The following is a 23,125-nucleotide window of genomic DNA, read 5'->3' as shown; positions in this document are numbered from 1 at the left end:
ATAAATTCAAAACTCTCTTCTCCGACTCTCCTTGCGAAAAGACCTCGTCTCCGCAGGTTATAAATACAAAAAGCGGTCGCGGATCGAGGAAAAAAATCGGGCCGGCGAAATTTATGATTGTGTCAACAGCTCAGCTTTTTATACAAAATCCATAAATATTGATTAAAACTCCACCTTTCGGCGCGGGCAATGGCGCGTCATGCGCCATATATAATAACTTGGGCAAAAACCGGTAGGATTTGAATGTGCGGCTGCCGCGATGGCGTGGAAAGGAAGGTGCCGCGCCGTGTCGCTTTTTTATATTATATAGCAGATGCCTAGAGCTCGTCCCCGAATTCGAAATGTAACAATGCCGCGATTCCGCGCGTCTGATATCTCTCGCGAATAATAACAAAAAGCATTATTCAGTTTCGGCCGGCGGCGGGCGATGAGTTGCTTTCGACGCCCTTGGGATTGGTCTCTCTGTATATATTTTTTTTAAACAGCATTTCATTAAATAGTGTCATCCTCTCTGCTGCTTTTTGTGCCCGTCATCATCATCTGCCCCGTGCATGTCAACCAGCCATACCAGCTCCCACTATTATATTATATGAAAATAATCGGGGAAGTACATACAACGTGCATGTCGCACTGGAGCATCGTGTTTTGTCGCACGGATCCGTTTTTTACGCTCCACCGACTCCTTTTTGAAGGCTATATAAATTTTCAATAAAAAAATCTGTATGCTATATCGCGCCCTTTGCCTCTACATGCGCCCCAACATCGAAGATTAGCTCTTCATTATATTGTGCTGCCGTGTTATTTGTGTGATATTAGCATAATTCACTCAGCACTCTCTCTGCCCTCCTCGGTCGTTATTATTTTATATTGTGAAAGCTCCTTTCTTTTGACAGCTGCGCCGCCGGTCGTGCATCATGCACCATCGTTGATCGGCTCTATAATTCCATTTCGGCCATTTTGCAGGCCTTTTTCGCACACAAAGGAGCACATTTTAAGCTCGATTGATTGGCAATCTCTAATTCTTTAAAACCGATTATTCTTTGTATTTGTCACAAGGTTTGGATAAAAATTTGAAATTAAGAAATTTGAGTTACAATTATATATTTGGTTTGAATTAATAGTATGCAAAAGCAAATAAGGTGCATCTTCAAAACGTTTCGATAAAAATTAATACTTGTAACATGATCAAAGTGGATACACAAATTTATTAAATCTCTGTGCTGATACAAATTTTAAATATATGATCTTTAAAAATAAATTATAAATAACAAATAACGCTTTTAATAAAACTATTTCTTTAATTTTTACAAATGGATAAAAAAAAATTTTGTAAATTTTACTTATTGTGTTAAATTACATAATTATCATTAAAAATTTATTATTGTTTTAAATTGTTATCAAGTGCTTTTGCTTCATTAATTATCCGCATTGAAGTGCACCCTTCACTACATAGTATAATAAACATGTTTCCCGGCCGTGCAAATTGCAGGCCCAGAGGTTATCAAAATACACTTTATCTCCATTAAAATATCAAAAGTGTTGATTAATTGGCCGCTTCCTCCCTGTGTATATGATAGAAACACGAAGTGTAGAGTTTATTAATAACGCTGCTCGCACGGCCGTCATTTTGATTGCCCGCCTCCGAAAGACGTTTATCATGCACAAAGCAGCTTGTATGTAAATCTAATGAAAATATTAACTCCACTCAACCGCCTCCAACGCTGCGCGATACGATCTGAAGGGGTTGTTTGGTTGTTCCGTAGGTGACTGACAAATAATTATCGTTGCGCGCGCGAGTGGCATTAATATTTCTCGCGCATTATTTGCTCAGCCGTTTTTCGGATACGAAAATTTATTTACTGATACAATCATTTTAATTCTGCACTCGGTCGGAGAGAGAGCGGGGGCTATTAAGGAAAAGGTAATTTTATACGCCTCCATTGTGCGTTATTTTAATGCCACCTTTTGCTGCAGCAGCAAACTGAGAGAGATAAACATCTCGCTATTCATACGTTTGTTTGTAACTAATATTTTCTCTCATTGTCCTGCAGACCGGCATCATTCACTTTTTATTTTTTACTCGCAAGAAAATTATTTCTGTGAGAAATTTATGACAATTATCAGCGAACTTCATCTCCGTTTAAGTATTATTGAAAATTTGCATGATGTTTTTCTCCCAGCGGTGGACACCCAAAATCCGAAATGTCCTTATAATGGTTTGTAAAAATAAATAAATGCTGCCGAGAGCCAGGTGTGCGTTCGCAGATAAAAATATGAGCGGTCTCTCGCGAATGAAATACGCACTGTCCTTCACAATCCAATAAATAATTGCAATGGCATTAATAAAAGGCTGCTGAGCGCACGGCTACTGTTTGCAGGCGAAGATTGCGAGCCGGCGATGAGAGAGGTAACCTTGGGACAACAACACCGACCAACTTTTATAATAAAATGCTTCACCGAAGACTTGGCTGCAGAGAGATTAAAGCAAAAAACATAATATGTGATTAATATGATTACATCAGACGCTGCGGACATTTTAAATGAACTACTTTATATTTTCTAATTAAAAATTTTGTTCAATTTATTAATATTTTAGCTCGTCTAAATAATGTTTGTTTACTTATAACATAATTTAAATTCTAAATATCATTGAATCTTATTAACAAATATAACTGAGGCACTCTGCTAAACCAGAAACAGCTATACATAATAAAGTTGTGCTTTCTTTTATTCATTTCTTAATGTATTTACCTCCTCATTTAATTTGTATACAAAATTATATTTTATTACTTTAAATTTATGCACAATAGTTGTAAGAAAAATAAGAATTTAACATTCAATATAATGATCAAGTTGTTAAAAAAATTAAACGATTTAATTTAATATTAACTTAAAATATAATTTATCAGATAAAAAATATCAAATCACTAAATGTCTAAAAAAATAATAATAAATCCATTAAGAAATAATTTTATTATTAAAAAAAATAAAACCTTTTATCTTTGCATGCAGCGCATCCTCGAAATGTAAAACACACCAAGACAATTTTCCGCATCGCATGGGTCCCTCCCTCTATTTCGCTCGGCACTATTCGCAACATATGTAGCACTTCTCGAGTGAGGGTGGCCGCGAGGGAAAGGGTTGCAATGCAACTCGAGCCGGCGACAGCCATAAATGCGTGTAATATGACCTGAGAGGTCAAAATCCATCTCTCGCGTCTCAAATTTGCCAGTTAGTTAGCGACGGCTGAACCCCTTGTGTTGTGCTGCCTTATGCAACACGCTCGGCTTGGAAGTCGGCCAGCCGCAGTGAGAAACGCAAAGGCGTACGTTGGAATAAACAAAAAATCGTCTCGCCCACGTTAACGGACGATCCAAACGTAATTTGCCAAAGAACAATAGATTTGTGTTTGATTTCACCTCTGGATGGAAGCCAACAGCTTCCTGCTTGTGTCGAAAAATTTCCAAATATTTTTCGACAGCTGACAATGAACAGATTCCCATTGTTGAGGTTATCATCCGAGTGAGATGAAAAATAGGCCTGCGATGTAGTCGCAAAATAGCAGCCGGAGAGGAAAACTTTGTCGTATAAGTGAATTACCCGGCCGGGGCTCTTTAGAGTAATAATAATAATAACATAACATGGTCGCAACATGAGCTTTGGTTCCATTTTCCATCTGAGTGGTTCCAGCGGCGGCGGCTGTATTAAGTATACGTGCCCCTTTTACAGAACAGAGTGTACTACAAATGATGATGATGTTGTGTGTACACTCGCATCGCTGCTGAGAGAATAAGAGCGAGAGGGCCCTCGATAATGAGAGAGTAACTCCATCAAGCACTGACGACCGTCTTGTCGGAGAGCAAAAGGAGTGTCATATTTCGCCGCCCTGTCGGTTATGAGAATTCGGCAAAAGTTGACTGCCTTCGATTGAAAATCAAAATATCATTGTATGCTTGGCATAATATAAAATATCACTTAAAAAGTTACAACTACTTTCCAGGAAAAATGCAAATTGCACGATTGTTTATTTCTTACTCTGTGGCTACTTCATGAATTTTTAAATTATTATTAAATTTCCTGATAATATTATTGTAAATTTATTAATTTTTTTTAATTTATGTAATGATTGAATTAACTACAAAATTAATTTATTATCATGGAAATGTTGTCTTCAATTTAGTTAAAAATCTTAGGTAGTTTTATAATATTGATATTAAGCTATAAATTAGTCCTTGTTTCATCAACACAAATTAAGAAAGCACTTGGAGGATCGTGTGTGGTTATAATTACAAAATTATTTACATTTTCTTGTGCTGATGATGTGTGATGACAGCCGCAGCTAATTTTCATAATTAACCGGTAAATGGCGCGAGACGGAATTTTAAACGTCTCTCTTTGAAGGTGTCTCTTTTCATTTTTTTTTAGTTTCTCATTCTCGAAGGCGTCATCAGGCGACAAAAATTATTATTAATTTTCACCAACTGCCTGCTTTTAAGCCCGCGCTTTCCATTCCACCCCTGCCGCCGGTTATTACTAATTAAAACGCGTATGTTGTTTGAATGATGCGCGCGCGAGAAAGGGTTGGATATATATTTAATTATAGCGCTTAAAGTCTTTAAGCCGGTCGACGAGAGAGTAATAAGGTTATGACACCCCGCGCACTATACCTCATAACGAGCGGGGAGGGACGTGTTTCCGCGGCGGTGGGTGCGTGTAAAAATTATTTTCGTTTGATCTCACCGCGATGGATGGTGCCGCGAGTCGAGAGAGTGGGTCTCTCTAATATCTTGTGTGTATACCGAAATACACTCTCCAGAGAAGAGGAGAAAGAGTGTAAATATGACGGGGAGCAGAGATCATCTCGAATTAATATAAACGCGTCGAGTTTATGCATCAGCCCGGCGGGCACGCACATTTTGTCACGTGGGGCGAGTGCTGCAGCGAACAATTTCTCTCACTCAAGCAACAAAAATTTGAAGAAAATTTGCAAATTTACAGTATCCATCATTAAAAGCTGTTATTTTTATTTCATTAATTAATTTTCCAACCATCAAATTTTTTGTACTATATGCCTTAAAATAAATAACGCTAATAATTTTCATTAACCATACCCAAGGAGACCCTACACGAGAATGAAATAGTTTCTTCAATTTAATGGTCTGCATATATTATTGCATAAATAGCAATATTTTCATCAAAACGTGATCTTGCAACGCTGTACCCATATATTATATTAATTTTTAGATCATATATTATCTCCTTATCTTAATGAAAAATTTAGTATTTATATTATAATCCTCTTGCCTGCAATGTTTTGTATATGTCTTATTTAATTCAAATTATGCATTATACTACATCATACGGTCGGCCACTTAAAATTAATTTGGAACTAAATTACTAAATTATTATATTTTTTAATATTAAGTATTTGCAATTTAATATCTATGCTATAATATTTAAATGACTTCAAAAATGAAATAAACAAAAATATATTTAAATAAATAATATAATAAAAATAAATTTAAAAATGGTATATTTATTAACATTTAATAATTTAAAAAAAATATAAATACTTTTTAAATGAGTAAAATGTTTAATAAAAAGTAGTAAAATTATTACGCCTGTTCCTGTGCAGGCCTCGATAAAAATCTGGAGGGCCGTGGAGATGAGGCGGGCTGTCATACTCGCTGCCAGATATCAACACTCGCATTTCTTAAAACACAAGCGGTGTGTCATCTCACTTTTTAAAGCTTCTCATAACTTCGTCTCTTCATCATAGGCGGCACGTTTTTTGTCCAATGGGACTGAGAGCGTCTCGAGAAAAGTTATATAGTTTGTGTGTGTTGCGGCTCCAAACCAAAATATCATTTCGGTGTGTACAATATGCGTTGATTTTATTTTCGAAACGCGCCGCAGCAATAAAAACGCACATTAGCGGCTTCGCCACAAAGAAACGACTTTGGTGGCTTTTTCGAGAGCAAAAAATTTATTTACCAAATGTAAATTTTTCATTTTTCAAACTCGTCGTCATAACAAAACTTCAAAAGAAAACTGCAGACGTGCATGGTTTTATGCATAACAGAGCACTAATCACGAGTGATGTTATAATGATTTTTTAATGAAAACCGATACCTTTCATGGTTGCACCGACGACAAGACTATAATTAACATGAATTAAGTGTCTCAGCTGATCAATATATTAATTTTCAGCAACTTGATCTCCGGTGCAGTGGTTTTGAGAAATATTTTTATGCCTGATGAATGTTCATAACAAACTTGCTCTCGTTTCGATTTTTTATTTTTCGCGTAATTCTGAGCTGGCTTTTGCAGGGTGAGGATTGAGGCGTTGTTAACAATTGGTGCGGTAACAAGAATAGATTTTATGGCGGCGAATAGTTTCTTCTTTTTCAGTGAGCGGGCGAGAGTTAGCGAATACCTGACGAGGTGCCATGCTTCTCTCTCGAAATCGCAATCGGCTTGCTCAGAGCGAATGCGGTGGGCTTGGCAGACACATGCAGGGCCCACTTACTTAATAATTGGATTAGTCGCTCTCGCGCAGATTTTAATTGTGAATACGCCGCTTTGCGATTAACTAACAAAGTGGATCGTTTCGGGGGACACAGAGAGCTTGTAGGTGAAAACGCTCCGAGTTCAACTATATATAATTATTCTTGCCTACCGGTCAGTGGTCCTTTCGAGCCAGCAAATGTACAAAGAGACAAGTCGGCCATGTGGCACTTACCTGAAACAAAAGGAAAATTCAATTAGAAAACTGACCAAATAACCAAAGTAGCACTATGCGGAATTTTGAATGTAATAATAATTTCTTGTCATATTTTTAATATTTCATTATTAAGAAAATTAATTTTTTGTAATTAGTATCAATAGTATTTGCACAAATTAGCATAAAAAAGTTTGTAGTTTTAATATTTTGGCGTTTGGGCTGAATTATAATCTATTAAATTAAATTACAATATTCCTACAATGTTTATATTGATAAAGAAATTTGCAAAATTCTTGCTAGTGGTGCGGTGCCGTTTAGTCTAACAATTTAATTTGATTTGTAGTTTAACTAGTATTAGGCAATTACAGCCCAAGTAAGTAATACATGACATATTAAAAAAAAAACTACAAGTTTAAATTACACAAGAGTGGAGAGCGGAAAGTAATCTTTAAGCAATCAGCTATTAGTTTTCATGAATTATATTATTTACAATGAGAAGAATTGCCAACCAATATTGGGATGAATATAATTGTTAATTCATATATGCTATTCATGTGCAATTGGAATGATTTATATTACTGATTTGCTTAATTTGTAAAATTTTTGTAATATGCTGCAAATACCTTTTAAATAATAAAGTATATATTTACCAATAAAAATAAATATAATTAAATCAAATTGAAAATGTATTATTTTAATTTAAATAATAAACTTTTAAATATTAATTGAACAAAATCAATAAATTAATATATGCCAAATAATGCAAGAAATAATTCTTTAATTTTGTTTTTGATTTGTATTTATTCCTCCTACTTCGCTTTTGTTTTAGCACGACAAAACCTTATACGTTTTTTTAAGTACCGGCAAACCGCAAGTCGCCTCTTGAGGTCGGTTGTTCTTTATTTTTTATGGCAATTTCAATTTTTCATAAAAAAATTAAATTAATTATAACTTTGCTTTTTATTAAAATGTATAGCTAGTTTCATATTTTTGTAATGTTCCTTTAATGTTTACCAAATAATTTACACCCAAATTATTTTACACAAAAAATTATTCCCAAAGCAGCAAACTGTGGTTTTTGACTCTTTGTGGAACAACATCAGCAGCGTGTCGCGAGCACAAAACATTTTTCATAGAAAAGTGCGGCTCAGTAGGCATGCGATGATTTTGTGCCAAGTAACGTTCTATCCGAGTGATTCAATATTGTGCCCGCGTGCACCGATTTTTCTCACAGTGTTAACATGCTTGCCGAGATTACACACACACACATTCACAAAACTCGGGACGAGAAATGAACGAGCAGAAAAAGCGAAATGTGTATCATTTCGGAGGCGGGGAAATGTGTAACAGGCCGGCGGAGAGCAGTTTTTGATGTTTACCTGCAAGATCATTGTGCGCGCCGGGCATTAATTATCCGGCAGTCATAACAAAAGCGGCCGATGAGAGATTCGGACTAATTTACAGCAGCTATTTCGGTGCCTCTTTCAATACACACCTGAAAAATCGGACGGATTGCTCTTTGTTGGCGTGGCGTGGGAGCTGCTTTGCCGCGCTGCATCCCCGGTGATCAGCGTGAAATTAATTATTATTTCGTAACGTCGCCACTTTTCGTTGCTTTTCTCCGCAGTATAACGCAATCAAAAAAGCGGCTAATTTCTGTTTGTCATTTCTCGGAATCACTGCTTCGGTGCGAAAGCAATTTCGTCCTCGCGAGGGAAAATTAAAGTGAACATTTTGTAAACATAAAAATCTAATCGACAATATAACTGTTTCCTTTTGATTTGAGGAAAAAAATTACTTCCTCAGGATGGTTGCGTGTCTCTCTTCGAGTGTTTTTCCTTATTCTGGCCAGCAAGCGTGGGTGGGTTGAAAACGATATCAACTTTTGCTGCAGTGAAGCGATTGTCATGTGAAGTGACTAATGCATCGAGTGGCGGCCTTCGAGCGAAAATATTATACTTACAACGTAGCAGGTTAATTAAATGCATCGCAGCGCGGTCATATTTTATATTATTGACATCAATAATTGAAATTAATGCGAACGCTTTACATTGTTCATATAAGACGCGCGCTGCAGATCTGAGAGTCGTGAGGGAGAAACAAAAAGGGCCTTGGATCAGAACAAAAACGCGTCATCGCGAGCGATAATTATGCGTCGTGAGAGTGCATAATGAGATGAGATGAAGATGACCTTTTCACCACCTCTTAATGCATTTCTCCAATAATATAGAATTGCAGCAGCATGTGAAATAAAATACATTTGCTGATATCAGATTTACATATTTCGAAAATGCACGCATGACCTACACGCGTGACAGCGATTGTAAAGTTTATAAAACTTATGTTTTATCCTCGCATGGATATATAAAAGATACAATTTAGTACCTACATAATATTTTTCACATCAGCCTGATGATTTATTTATCATTGATCTCATGTAACGAATTGAAACATTGAATCAATATTCATAATAAGATAAAATTTGATATAATTTTTTTCATGTTTGAGAGCTTTGCAGCTTAATAAATTCTCAATAAAATCAATATTTATTTTCTCAAAGAAAAAAAATTATGACCATAGAGCAATTTAATTTTGAAAAAAGGATAATGAAAAAAAATATTGTCCTGAATTAATTTAATTGGCTTCTAATTATTCATGAATTTAATGCACTCATTTACAGCATTTTCTAAAATGTTTATAAAACTTGCGCATAGCTGCTTCCAGAGAAAGTTCGTTGATCGCAAAAAAAAATGGCATACTTTTTCCTGGTCATACAAACGTTGTGAAAATTTACTGAAACAAAAAAGATTAAGTTGCAAATTTCACGGCATTCAGTAATGCTTGATTTAGCTTTCGCAGTAAATTCACAAGGCATTTTTGTTTCTTTCCACTCGACGATCACAAAATTATTGTACAGATCAATGAATAACACGCCCCTGAATTGAGTCAATCAGAGTCAATTGGCTTAAGGAACCTTTTTTACCCGAGATACATAATAAACATTATATTGGGTCTTTGATTTTTATTCATTTTTATTCAGTTGAATGTTGGACTAAAGAAATTTAAAAATTGATTTTTTTTATAAATATTTTTTGTTTTTAAAATGTTTGGAATTTAAAATTGCGATCAAAACTTGTAGTAATTGGATCAGAGCAAGGCATGAAAAATCAAAGCCTCATCACAATCTTCCAGGGCAAAAAGTGCAGCTCTAAACTTTGAATGGGCTTGAATCGCACGTTAACCCATTCATAATTTTCACGTTTTTTTTATTCAACGTGAGGTGATTATGAAAAAAATTTGGTGTAGATAGGCGATTCACTTATTTACACGCATGACCATTCATAAAGTCTCTCTTTTGTGAAGCCGAAGTTCATTTATTAATCATCTCTCGAGTGGTGAACAGAAGAGCAGGAAAGTTCACGCGGTGCAGCCTCTTTAGCCGCCCTTTTTTGTCTCGTTTTTGTACCGCCGCCTGCTGACAGGATATACGAAAGGAAATTTTGAAGAAAAACCCCTGGATATGGTTGTTAATTAATGCACCAATGGCCACCAATAATGCCTCGGAATTTTGTCCTCCGACTTGGCCGAGTGACGCGGCAGATTTTCCTCCGCTTTTTGCATGCAGCCGTAAAAAGTTCTACATGATAGTGTCTGCCTTGCCAACCAGGGTCGTAAAATTGAGCGAGTGCCATAAATATTTAATTCGTGTTTGCGCACACATTTAATTTGTATTTATCAAACCCAGCCAAGGATGATTTCTTGGGCGCAATTACGTCATTGGTTTAAAAATTTACCACATTTGTTTCCACTTAAAATTTTTAATACATAAATAAAATGGTTTGGAGAGTTTTCTTCAATTCGAGATCAAAGATTTTCAAGTCCATATGCAAGAGAGGAGGTTATATAGATTTCAATGAAGAAGTGAACCGACGTATTGAAAAATTGTCGCAATTTCAATAAAGAGCCAAGAGAGCTAGCGGCGATAAAAGCTCGGCGAGCAGTCTCATAAAGCAGCCTTAATCGTACTTTTATGGCTGATTATGACTGCATCTTGAATGCATAAAACTACGTGGGAGTTGAGAAATGTGCACCTTACATTCCAAGAAATTCTTTTCGTCGGGACATAATAAATTTAGATTGAACTCGGTGATTGAATTCTTCAGCTTTATTAAGCTTTATGTAGCAAAATGCAAAAATTTAAACAAATTAAATAACATACATAATTTCTAGCAAAGTAAACTTTAAATATACAAAAAATATTTAAAAAATTAAATTGTTTTACCGAGTTTTATTTGAAAACCCATTTCCTACATCTTTGCGATCTGTTTGCTATTAGGTTTGATTTAAGTGTGTTTGCAGCTCGTAAATTTTTTGCACGCTCAAAAGTTTTGCTCTGAAAACAAATCCTGCTGATGGCGGACGATCTGAAAGAACACGAAGCGCGGTTCGAGATGATGAAAAGTGTATGCGAGTGTTTCTTGTCATTCGCAAAGCAGCCGCGGCCAGATTATGACAGGGAAATATCTGAGCAACGCCTGGCCCATAAATTGAGCGCTATGACACACCTGCTGCGCTCCACTCAGCCCATCATTTAGGCGCCGCTCAACTAATATGACTCGCGGGCAGGCAACCCCTCGGCACGCTCTCGTTCCAGTGATTTTTTTACCAACCGACTCTGCAGCGTGTGCCAATCAAAGAGGCGGCTAATTCAATCTGCTTCGTACCCTCGTTTGGCTCACGATTTGGCCCAAGATTAATTCTCAACTTCCGCACCTTTTCATTTAAAATCTTATTTAAAAAAAATTATAGTTAAAAATGTGAAAAACTTTTTGAAATATTCCTTACGCTTGAGTTTTTAAATTTTTTCTTAGATCAAACATGGAATTTTTTCTCTCCAATCCGATGATAGTGACTTTATATCCTCTCTTCAGATTCTATATACTTCCAAAAGCCTTTTTTCGTTTTTATTTTTGCCCATAAAAACACTGGCTCGCTGGCCATATCTAATATCTCATTTTTCAAAGCCCTGCTCTCATCATCGTGCAGCATCTCTTCTTGCGCGTGCAATAAAACCCCGCGCCGACAAACTTGTCTTCGGACCAGAAAAAGAGAGCCCTCCGCTTGCTCCCTTGCCCCTCTGCAGAGCGTTTTGCTCTGGCTGCTGCAATATCACATTTTTATTTGCTGATGCCCGAAGCAGTGGGCATTTATTTTTATATTTCTTACAGCCATGTGTTTTCAATTTGAGCACTTCTTCCTCCTTTGGAATTATTTATTTAAAAGAATATCAAAATGCGCCGTTTTTACTCTGACCGATAAACAATTATTTTAATAAAAATATAATTATTACTTGAAAAATTATAATTTTTAATCAAAAATTATGAGAGTAAAATCTCATTTAATTTTAATGCATTGTTCTTTTTACACCTCTTCCGTTTGTAAAAAAAAAAACATTGCAAATAAAATTGATCGTTACTTAAAAGAGTTATAAATACGCCCTTAATTAGATAAGTGAAAATGAAATAGAATTTGAAAAAAAATACTAAAGAAGAAGAATAATAAAGTGATTATAATATAAAATTTAATCAATCTACAAATTGGTGTCATCATAACAATTTATGATAAACGATCTATCTATGCACATTCGACAGCTGGCGACCAGCGAGCGCGGCGGCACCCCCGCGAAGTTTCTCTCTCTCTCCCCCATAAGAAAACGCGGCCGATTATGAGAGGCACGTGACCCGCGTCACCGTCTGATGATGATCTGAGACAGATTATGACGAGCGGTTAATTTGTAACGTCACACGCCTTTTAATCATCCTCGCCGCCGCAATATGAGAAAAATATGACAGCGCAACCCTTTCTTTCATACACCAATTTTTTTTTTTGAGCCGCGGCCAAGAAAAATAATTTCTCGTAAACGAAACACGGCGTGTCATAACTCTCGGCAGCAATCATAACTGCGAGTTATGATGAATGCCGGCCAATTAACGTGACACTTACAGCACGCTGAATTTGCTCAGCCGACCGATCCGAGGCAATTTGTCATAACAGTTTTGACTTTTGAGAGAAGCAAGAAGTGGCAAAGCAGACCGCGGCTGGTGCTGATTTTTAGGAGGAATGGCCCAATATTTTAACGTGTATCTTTCCTCTTTCTGGAGTTTGTTTTTACATGCGAGGCCGAGGAAATATTTTTTGAGGAGCAGAAATTATGCGAGGAAAGTTTCAAATTTTAATTAAATCTATTATAGTAAAAGAAGCATTTTTAATTTTTATTCAACCACCAATACGTGTGCTGTAGTGTTTTCTCAATGGCTAATTTAGATTCTTAATGAGTTTTTTTTTTAAGTAACAAATATTTTGATTGAGATTTTATAAAGTATCTCCACAAACCAAAATTTGAAAATTTGGGTTCAAATATCTTCATTACATAGTGCGAAAAAATAATTTTTAAATATATCTTTGTTGTGTTTGTTTATCTCAACAGGAAATCGCTTATATTTGTTTTAAACCAACGCAGTATTAAAATTTAAGATAAATATTGCACTATCGCAGAAATATAAATAACAAATTTTTGTTATTGAAACAAAAATTAATTTTGATAATAGCTTTAGTTCCTTGCAATTAATCTTAACCTCTTTTTACATAGATAAGCTTCCGATAGTCAGAAATAAAAATGATATGCATATAGGAAATATTTTCTTATTTTTATAAAACTATGAAAACTAAAATTCCAAAAAAAATTTCCTTATTTATTTAAGTTTTTTGTCAATGCAGTTTAAAAGATGCTTAGAAATCCTTATAATAGTTATAAGACTGCGCTCAACTTCCACAAACTTCCCCCAGCCTGCATCAGTGCCCCTGGCGCGTTATAATGAGAGAAATTATATTCAAGATGAAAGGAGCGCAGGGAAATTTAAGGCGGCAGGCGAGGCCAAAGGGAAAATAAACCAATGGAAAATGATGAGGTTAGACCGCGAGTTTTACCAGCAGCTCGCGGTGTTGGCGGCGGCAAACTTCTTTCGCCAAACGCAAACCTCAAAATGCCACAAAAATTGGACCCGCCACTAAAGTGCAGGAAAATTCCCACTGGAAAAACGACTCTGCGCTTTCAAAATGAAAACTTTTTTAAATTTACCTTGGCACAAATAATTTTATCACTTTTTTCAGAAATGCGAGTACTTGCATGTAATTAAAAAAATTTCAACTGAATTTACCTGAGTCAAAGTATTTTATTTAATTATCACATCGTTGTTATGCGGTTGAGGAAAATGCATAGTAAGGCTTGAAATTTTGCAAATTAATTCAAGTCTGCTTATGATAACACTCTTAAATGAAGGATTTTTTTTCCAGGAATATGCTTGCAGCAAAAACTCCAAGTACTGCACTTCATAAATTCGCGCATAAATATTTTAATATATTCTCGCTTCGGCTCTCACCGCCTCGTTTTCAAATGGAGAGTGGCTCTCTAGCGATGAATTTTAATCAGAGTCGACGCGTCCAATTATGATGTTGAATGACTTTTACTATTTATCTCATTTTCCTTTTCTCCAACGCAGAGCTTGTGCTGCGTGAGTTGGAGTATTTTTAGAATCACACATGCCTTCGGATGCGTCACGCACAAAGAGGCAACTTTTTGTTCTCTCGCCAGCAAAGGGCTCTAAAATCAAAGCTGCTGAAATTCGACTTTAAAAGGGCGACGAGGTGTGTATGCTTTGCTTATAGCGTGCGAACGATTCACGCGGCGGCGGAATAAAAAAAAAGAGAACAGATAAGTGGGAAACAGCAACAGAGAAAGAGAGAGGAGAGCAACCGGCACTACACCGGCCAAGTGTTGAGGGTTGCATCTCACGAAAAGTATATAAATAAAATATTGATAGGAGGAAAACGTAAGTTTTTTAATTTACGTGCAAACAGTAAATTACATTTACATTCCAAATATTATAATCATTCAAGGGATCAGTGATTTAGTGTATTAAATGGAATAAAAAAAAATTAAGATTTTGAGTAAATTTTGCTTATAACATTTCTTTTTAAGAGAAATATTTATTTCTCTTTATATTTCAGAGGAATTTTTCAATGCATGGAATCATAAGAATTTGGAAAACTGGAGACATAGAGTGCCGGAATTGGCCCGGTGCGAACAGGGCTTTGCCGTGCGCTGGCGCTCTCCTCGCTTGCCGGTGAACGCCGAGCGCTTTTTTCGCACTCCTGCCGCTCTCAATAACCTGTTTCCTACCAACAAAATTTTTGAAAAAATATCTCAGAGATATTTTCCTTTTAAATTCTTATTTACAGAAAGTTATTGAAATTTGCAAAAATCTCGGCTTATATTTTTAAGTTCAATTAAGTTTTGATGCACCCTTAATTTGCTAAATTACTAAATTTTGATATCAAGTATAAATTATAAAAAAAAAAACTTACCGGCTGGTTCTGCGAGGCCGGTCTGCAGGGCATCTTCCGGTTCGAGCACCCTGATGGGTCTTGCCTGCTTCCTGCGCGACATGATGATTTTGCAGGTCGGTCCGAAAATCAAAGTCTAATAATTTGGAAAGAGTCCTGCACAGCACGAGCCGCGTGCGATCAGAAGCACATGTTGGGTGACACTGATTGCGAAAAAGGTTCCAAAAACTTGCAAGTCTCTCGGAGCAGCGATATACGGTGTGATGTGTGTCCCGCGGCGGAGTGCTGACTACATCCTCATCTTTCCGTTTCTTCTTATTCTTGCAGGCTGCAAATTTTTTTGACCACCAATACAGTTTCTCAGTTGCACTGCGCAAGTCTTCTTGCTGTATGATAACCGCTCATATAATATATATTGTTGCTGGCAGCAGTGTCTGTGTGTGTGTGTGTATTGTGTGTTCCACCTCAACCTCGAAGGCACCCCCTCGCGCACTGCACTGGCAACGCACGGGCTCTCTTCTCGGACACACACGGACGGCACAGACACACACCACTGCTCCGGCCGCTGCTGCCGCTGGCTATGATTATCAATATTGGTGACTGCTTATGATAATCTTATTCTCGGCGAGTCAAACACGGGGCCAGCCAGCCAGGAGAGGGGAGAGCCCGCCGAGGCCGCTTCTCATTGGTGCTCGCCGGCACATAAATATGGATATGATACAAGTGCGCACACACAATCTCTGGACCTGCCCACTAGACGCGACTGCCCTCTACCGGCTCGTCCACTCGCCGCCCCGACAACCCCGACCGACGTCAGGGGTGCGCTGGTTGAACCCGGCCGCCGTCTCCGTCGGACACCCGTCCGATGTGAGAGAAAAAATTGTCCGGTTTTTCACTCGAGTACGAATAAAGTCCGAAACAATTTTTGAAGCACTAACGAAGAAATTTTCACTTTTTTATGACGTTGGAAATTTTTTGAGGAAATTTAAATTTTTCACTTTTTTCCTCGAGCACGATAGGTGAGCGAGTTGAGCCGCGATGTGGTGCGTGCGTGTGCTGCGAGGGAAATGACGAGGGAATTTGTTAAATGTGCCGAGAGGTCTCTCTTCTCTCTCTTTCGGTAGTGGGGTGGCTGCTGCAAGTGGGCTGCCGGTAGTGGCGCTCGAACGGCGCTTTCTGGCAAATACACTGTATGTGGAAAAACTGCATCCGACGTGCGAGACTTGCAGGCACCCACACCAGAGCACCTGCGACCTGTCTCGCGTTTTGGTCTTTGCCCCGAACGACGCCGCGGCTGCACCCGCAAGAAGTCAAATTTTCCTTCCCACTGCGCCGCAAATCGCTTGAGCAGAAATAAGATGGAAATTTGATTAGATTCCTTTCGTCAGCTTTGTCATGCAGGAAGGACCAGTCACTCAGCTGACAAGTTGAGCGAGTTGAGCGCACTCAACTTAAACTATAAGATTAATTAACGGGCGTTGAGTTCATATATGTCTGCAGACAAGAGCCGCAATAAAAGAAAATCTTATAAATATTTTAGCTGCAACTTAAAATGTACGTTTCCCTATATGGCATCAGTAAAAAGTGAAATAGAAACAAAAAGAATAGTAGTAGCTTAAAGCAGGCAAAAATTAAGCTTCTGATGGAAACCAAATAAAAAAAACTTCTTTTTTCTTTTTTTCGTTTTATGATAACTCTTCAAAAATTTTGTATTCTACATTGTGTATGCAGTGCTATTATATTGTTATAAAAAGTCTGAAATAATTTCACTCATGTTAATTCCAAAAGGAAATAGTTGATAATTGCCTGCACTATAATTTATGCAGTTGCTGGCAAATCTCTATTTTATCTTCTTGGTTACAATTAAATGCTGAGAAATTAAATATACATGAATGCCATTTCCGGATTATCAATGGAGGCGTTATTGACTTCAACTTTTGCCGGATGTGATTCATTTCTTTAATCAAAGTTATGATATAAGAAAAATTGATTGTGCATTAATAGTAAATGGCAAAAGAGAGAACCCAATTTTAAACAAATTATTTGTAATTCAACATTTTGATGCCTCGATCGACAGAAAAATTGATTATGTATTCTATTTATAATTCATAAAATCAGTCCGCGGGAGACTTTCTGATTGAAATGAATTAACGTCCAGCTGTTAAAATATGCGCCAATCTCACATTGTGTGGGAGTGGAAATATTGAAATATGACTACGCTGAATGATGAGGCAGAGAGTGTGTTAAAGCGGCTTATTGTAATCCGTGTCAATTTGCCGTCTGCTTCATCGCGTGCGCTTTTATTGCGGATTGATGGCTTGGCAAGCGGGTTGCAGGAGAACTAGGGGGCCAAGGATTTTTATTGGGATAAATTTGAATGCTTACTTGAATTTTTTTCGCAATTTTACACTATAAATGCGGAAGGAATTTATTTTTGTTGTCATATTATGTGAAAAGTATCATTGAAATAGACGGAAATAGACTGCATAAACTCTCGTTACTCCACATGAATATTATGTATTATAATTTGTTTAATAAAACATTATCACATAAAGCATTATATATAAATATATTATGATTTGTTTTAGCATATTTTAAATCAAATTAAATGATAAAAATTTAATATTTTACATAAGATAAAGTTAATAATATCAATAAAAATAAATAAAATAAAAAATTATTAAAATAATAAGTTGTAAAGTTTTTTATTAATCTTTTGGTATAAATGTTTAGAGTGCATTAAAATTTTTTAACTTGTGGCAATAAGGATGAGGGCATACCTTCTTTACACCCCTGGCAACTTTGTCTCCCCCACTCGCTGCCGGCACATGTGGGCCGATAATGGAATATTTCCACCCTCGATCCGCGACAACGGGTGCTTCGGCTCCCCGCTGCTCTGCTTGTTTTATATGATTTAACCCCGCAACCTTTCTTTTGTGCTGCTCAGCGGTGCAGTCTGTAAATAGTAAATGTGCACAGCCAGGGCACCCCTCGGCGCAGCATCTCTCATTTTAATTGCGGAACATTTTGTCAATTTATGCCTGAAATTTTATTACCCGGCGTGTGTGTATATTTTATGAGCAGCGCAGTTTGGAGAGAGAGATAGAAATTAAACTGAGAGAGAGGGTTGACAATGTGATGGCAGAGCGAGGGCGGAGAATGAAAGAGATGCGAAATTGCCGAGGCAGTTTGTGTGTTTATTGGAGCGCCAGCCAGTGCGACGACGAGGAGCAGCGGACTCTTTTATTATTGATAAAATGTAAATAAGCGCGCGACACAGCCATATATATATACTCGTCTGGTGCCGAGTTGCAGCTCAAGAGTGCTTTTTAATTAGTTTTCATTTTTGCACCACGCCAAGCAGCGCAATCTTCGAATTTCGTTAAAAGAAAGAAGAGAAAAGGATGTTGGGAGGAGAATATACCATTTTAATTTCTTGACAGGTTGCGCCTCATTAATATGCATGTGGCGGAGGATTTAATTAGCTGACTCTGAACGCGATCTGCGTCTCATGATGCGGCTATTTTATATCATTTTTTAAAGAGAGAGGTTTTTTTATTTAGAAATATAAATATAAATAATTTATTAAAAAGTACTTCAAATTCATTCAAAATTGGATTTTACCTATTGTAGAGAAACCTATAGTTTGCAAATGATTTATATAGAAAAGGATTTAGTGAAATATAAGTCGTATGATTATATAGCATCAATGTTGCCTACTCTGCTAAAATAATTGTAAATACCTTTGGAAAATTATCGTGATAAGTGATTCAATTCTTACAATTCTCTCAACATTTCATAAGTAAATGGAAAATCAACATCCTAATACGCAAGCCACAGAAGTCAATTTTGTTGATGTTTTTAAATACAGGTAAATGATGAGAAAATTTATGAAATAAATTTAATATATTAATAAACAGGTGCAAATATAAATGAATGACTTTTTAAAATAATCTTCATAAACAATAAAATCAACATTAATATTTAATTAAAAATATTTAATTTAAATTATCAGTGTATTGATTCTAAAAGAAAAAGGCAATAAAAATTGCATAACTTAATTAAAAGCAACTATAGAAATTAAAATAGTGAGTGTTTTATTTATAATTAAATTAATTTTACACCAATTTATTTGTGGTTGATGTTGATGCCATCAACTGCCGGCTGGCTTGTTCAGTCTATAGAAATAACTTTCCTGCTGTTCAGAGAAAAATACACAATATATGATCAAAGAGAAGAAACTCTTATTGGCCAATCAATTGATGCCCAGCCTGACACTGTGTAAAAATGCATAATCAATTTATTGCCGACGCGAGATTTACTGCGCGCCGACACGTCGGAGAACGCGAGCGGCGTTTCCTTTTTATGCCGCAATTCCACCACAAATGCAACCAAAACACTTTAAACTACACTCAATTGACATACAAAGTTACTTGAGAATCTCGCCGGTGAAAAAGAAAATCGATCGGATTTATGGAATATAAATCATTGTGTTCAACAGCTTTTGAGGTCGTTAGGCGAATTCCTGGAAATTTCATGCTCTGAATTGGTTATTGCGCACCGGGCCTAATTATTCCTGATGTACGCTACTTTTGTGTCAGCTGCCGTATGCAAGATTGGAATTTCAAGCCAATCGCGAAGAGACGTGAATTGATTGAAAACAAAATGTGGAATAATCTGCGCAGATTGAATTATTCTTTTTAGCGTCGGATAAAATTAAAAAGGTTGAATATTTTGGATGACATCATCACGCGCGCAAGAACTGCGATTGCTGTTATATAGTCTCGGACTGAGAAGTAAATTTATCTAATTAAAAATATCAAGGCCAAGCGTTTTGTTAATTTATTTGGGGTGAGGCCATAAATAGTTGTTGTCATTCAGCCTGGCGGAGAGCGCGTATCTCTGTACAATCGCATTATTTGTGGCGTTTATTTTTTAATATAAAGGCACTATTAACAGCGGCCGAACAACTCTTTCGCCATTTTCCATCTCGCGCTGTTTAATTACATGCCCAGCCGAGAGAAAAGGGCAGAAACTTTTTTAGCTTTTGGGCTTGTCCTCGCCAGCTTTGTTATTATGGAAATTTTTCACTAAGAGCTTCGTTATTTTAATCAGCAGAACAAAAAGAAGAATAAAAAATCAGCACGTCAATCGCACTGAATTTGCATTGGAGTAAAACATGCCAGGGATTCGGTAATAAATATGGCTGAACAAGTTAATTTTGTGTTAACGTAGTTCAAAATTGACCCCCGTCAAGCAGGTCTTCATGGCTAAGCAGCAGGTAAAAATTTCTTTCTACCCCCTTGTTGAAATTTTAGAAAGCTGTCCAAAGTAAAGAATGAGAAAGAACTCTTTGCTGGGACTATTGTTGGGCACAAAGAAAAGTTCCAAGGCCAATATTGTTAGATACTTTTGTGATTTACACGGAATGCGGGTATAATAGGTCAGTATAATGTATCTTAAAAAGTGGCAGAAAATATCGTCCCCAAGTAAAAAGTAAAAAACTGACATTTTTTGGATATATTTTTCGATTTTTTCCTTTTTGATTGAAAAAAAAAACTAATTTGATTCCATAATTCTATTAAACTAATTTATCATTTTTAAACTTTCAACATTTCTTTTATCAACGAAAAAGTGACTGGCTTTGGAATATTTTTAATTTAATATTATGAGTGATTGATGGAAAGGGATAACTATAAGAGGTACACAGAGCAATATAAATGATATATTTGAGTTGAGCCGCTTGCCGTTGAAATAAACGAAATATAAATATAATTAAACAAAATTAGCAAAACAGGGCTCCAGCCATCATTGTGCAACAGGAGGTAAGCACAGCTATTCCCTGGAATAATATTAGGGGAGATCTTTTTAAAAGGAGGGAGATGCGAGATTTCTAAAGGAGGCATTGTGTATGTACAGCCGCAGGGCACGGGTAGAGAATGCACACGGCCGAAAGTGGGTATGATTTGTCCAAGTTGGTATCAGGAACTCATCCTTAGGCAGGAGTAATATTCTTTCAATATTTTTCATTCCTCTATCTTCAGTTAAGCAGACAAGTTTTCTCAAATTGGAATTTTTAATTGACACCTTAAAATTAGTAAAGATTAAATTAAATATATTTTGTCTAAAAAAAATCATAAATAATTCATTACCCAAAATTACAGGTGAGGCAATATTTTCCTGCAGTGCCCTGGATTATATAATATTAAAATGGAAAGTAAAAAAAATATAAGAAGTAATTCGCATTATCTTTTATGACTGGAGCAGAGCTTGACTGTAAGTGGGAATGACTTTTTGTTGGAATTGTTTCATCACTGGAAAGAATTAATTGTGCTAGGCAATAAATACCATTTTATAATAAAAAATATTATTTAAAATAATAATAATATAATAAAAGATATTATCTACTTTATATGCTTTATATGTAATAATGAATTAATTTTATATTCTTGATAAAAACGTTTTAAATTTATTAAAAAAAAAAATGGTTTTTACTGTGGTTTGTTGCCTGTGTAATTAGTACAAAATAAAATAATGGCTATAGCTGCATTGTTCTACAACATTCAGGCAGGTTTTTATATTAAAGATTGAGTAAAATGTATTAAAACTCTGTCATATTTCATGCTATTCACAAAGGTAAACCCATCTTTCCTTGTTGGCGTTATACCTGCTTTTTTTATCAGTAAGCTAGCGTGACTAATCAGGGAGGGTACGAGCATTTTTCAGCCAGGTTCACATAGCCTGTTAGAAGGTGAGGGCTAAGACGTGCCCTGCATGAATTCTATTTTTAATTTTAAATTTCGCTGCTAAAAACGTTTAATACTTTTGACTGCAAATATAGCGATAAAGCGTTTATGGCCAAAAGTAAACGGCAAACCAGCCCCGCCGATCATGTCATCCTCCACATATACAGGAAGAATAAATACATCAAAAGCAGTTATGCCCTGGACAAGAGAAGAAAAACGATCCTATTCCAACAGACAGACACACTACGTTCGTGGAACCAGCTATGCTAATGCCACTTTTTCAGATCCATACCACGTCGCGCATCATTTCTGTGACTCTTTTGATAGCCAAGATTATTTAGAATTATTCCGACTGCTATATTAAGTGGAAGAAAATCTAAATAAAAAAATCCAATAAACGTCAGATATTCAGTTTTTAAAAAGAAAATGTGATGAAAAATTTAGAAAGGGACACACTTAATGTTTAATCATATTTTGACCAATTATTATAAAAGATGTTTTTACTTTCTTTGCTAATTTAATATAAATTTATTTTTCTTGATTTATTTGCATCTCTTCTTTGTGTACCGCTAGACATAAAAATGAGGATTAAAAATTCACTTTTTTATACAAATTGAGGATCAATTGTAAGAAGCATTAGGCACTAAAAATTTACATAAGAATAAGGTTGCCAAAATGAGTCGTAAATTATCAACACACTCAAGGATTATAGGGAAATAAAATAGCTAAAATCGACCCATTATGTTGAAAGGCATCTGATATTTTCCGAACTGGAACAACTGGAATTTTCAATGACCTTTTATTTACTATTTCCCTTCTAATCCTATATTATTTTAGTATTTTGTCAACCCTTCTCAATGAAAACAAGACAATTGTTAAAAAAAATGTCTCATAATTCTATTGAATTCTTCCTGCACTGAAGCTTGTCATAATTTTCAAACAAGCAAAACAGGAAGAAAAGGAGCAGAGGATTCCGACATGCACCTGTCTGCCCGCCCGCCCGCCTGACGAGACCACGAGTTTATTCCGCGCCTGCCTTTTTCGTTTATATATGCGTGGATTTAACTCATCCTGGTTATGATCTTAACACGATCAAGCTGAGAATCAAAGAAGAAAAAAGAAACTCGAGTGAGATGAAGAGAAACAACAATGAGAACGAGAGCCGTGCCTTAAATTTGACCTGTGCGCGATTGTGCGAGTGAGTAATAAACGAAAAACATGTTTTCCATTTGTAGTCCGGATATTGGAAACC

At 36.2% G+C, this 23,125-nt stretch overlaps 1 protein-coding gene across 10 annotated transcripts in view; it reads right to left on the bottom strand.

Moving 5' to 3' along the window:
• LOC132202851 (sal-like protein 1) overlaps positions 1–16,179 on the bottom strand; it is a 73,543-nt gene extending 57,364 nt beyond the window's left edge. For all 10 annotated transcript variants that reach the window (XM_059630102.1, XM_059630103.1, XM_059630106.1 and 7 more), the window contains exon 1: positions 15,149–16,179. In XM_059630102.1, coding sequence (XP_059486085.1) covers positions 15,149–15,230 — 82 coding nt within the window. In that variant the 5' untranslated portion in view covers positions 15,231–16,179. The remainder of the gene's footprint in view (positions 1–15,148) is intronic.
• Between the last annotated feature and the right edge of the window lie 6,946 nt (positions 16,180–23,125).

The sequence above is a fragment of the Neocloeon triangulifer genome, unplaced genomic scaffold, assembly GCF_031216515.1.
Source record: "Neocloeon triangulifer isolate White Clay Creek 2 clone unplaced genomic scaffold, ASM3121651v1 ptg000015l, whole genome shotgun sequence".
In the NCBI taxonomy this organism is placed as follows: domain Eukaryota; kingdom Metazoa; phylum Arthropoda; class Insecta; order Ephemeroptera; family Baetidae; genus Neocloeon; species Neocloeon triangulifer.
This window is presented reverse-complemented; position numbering and strand designations above follow the sequence as displayed.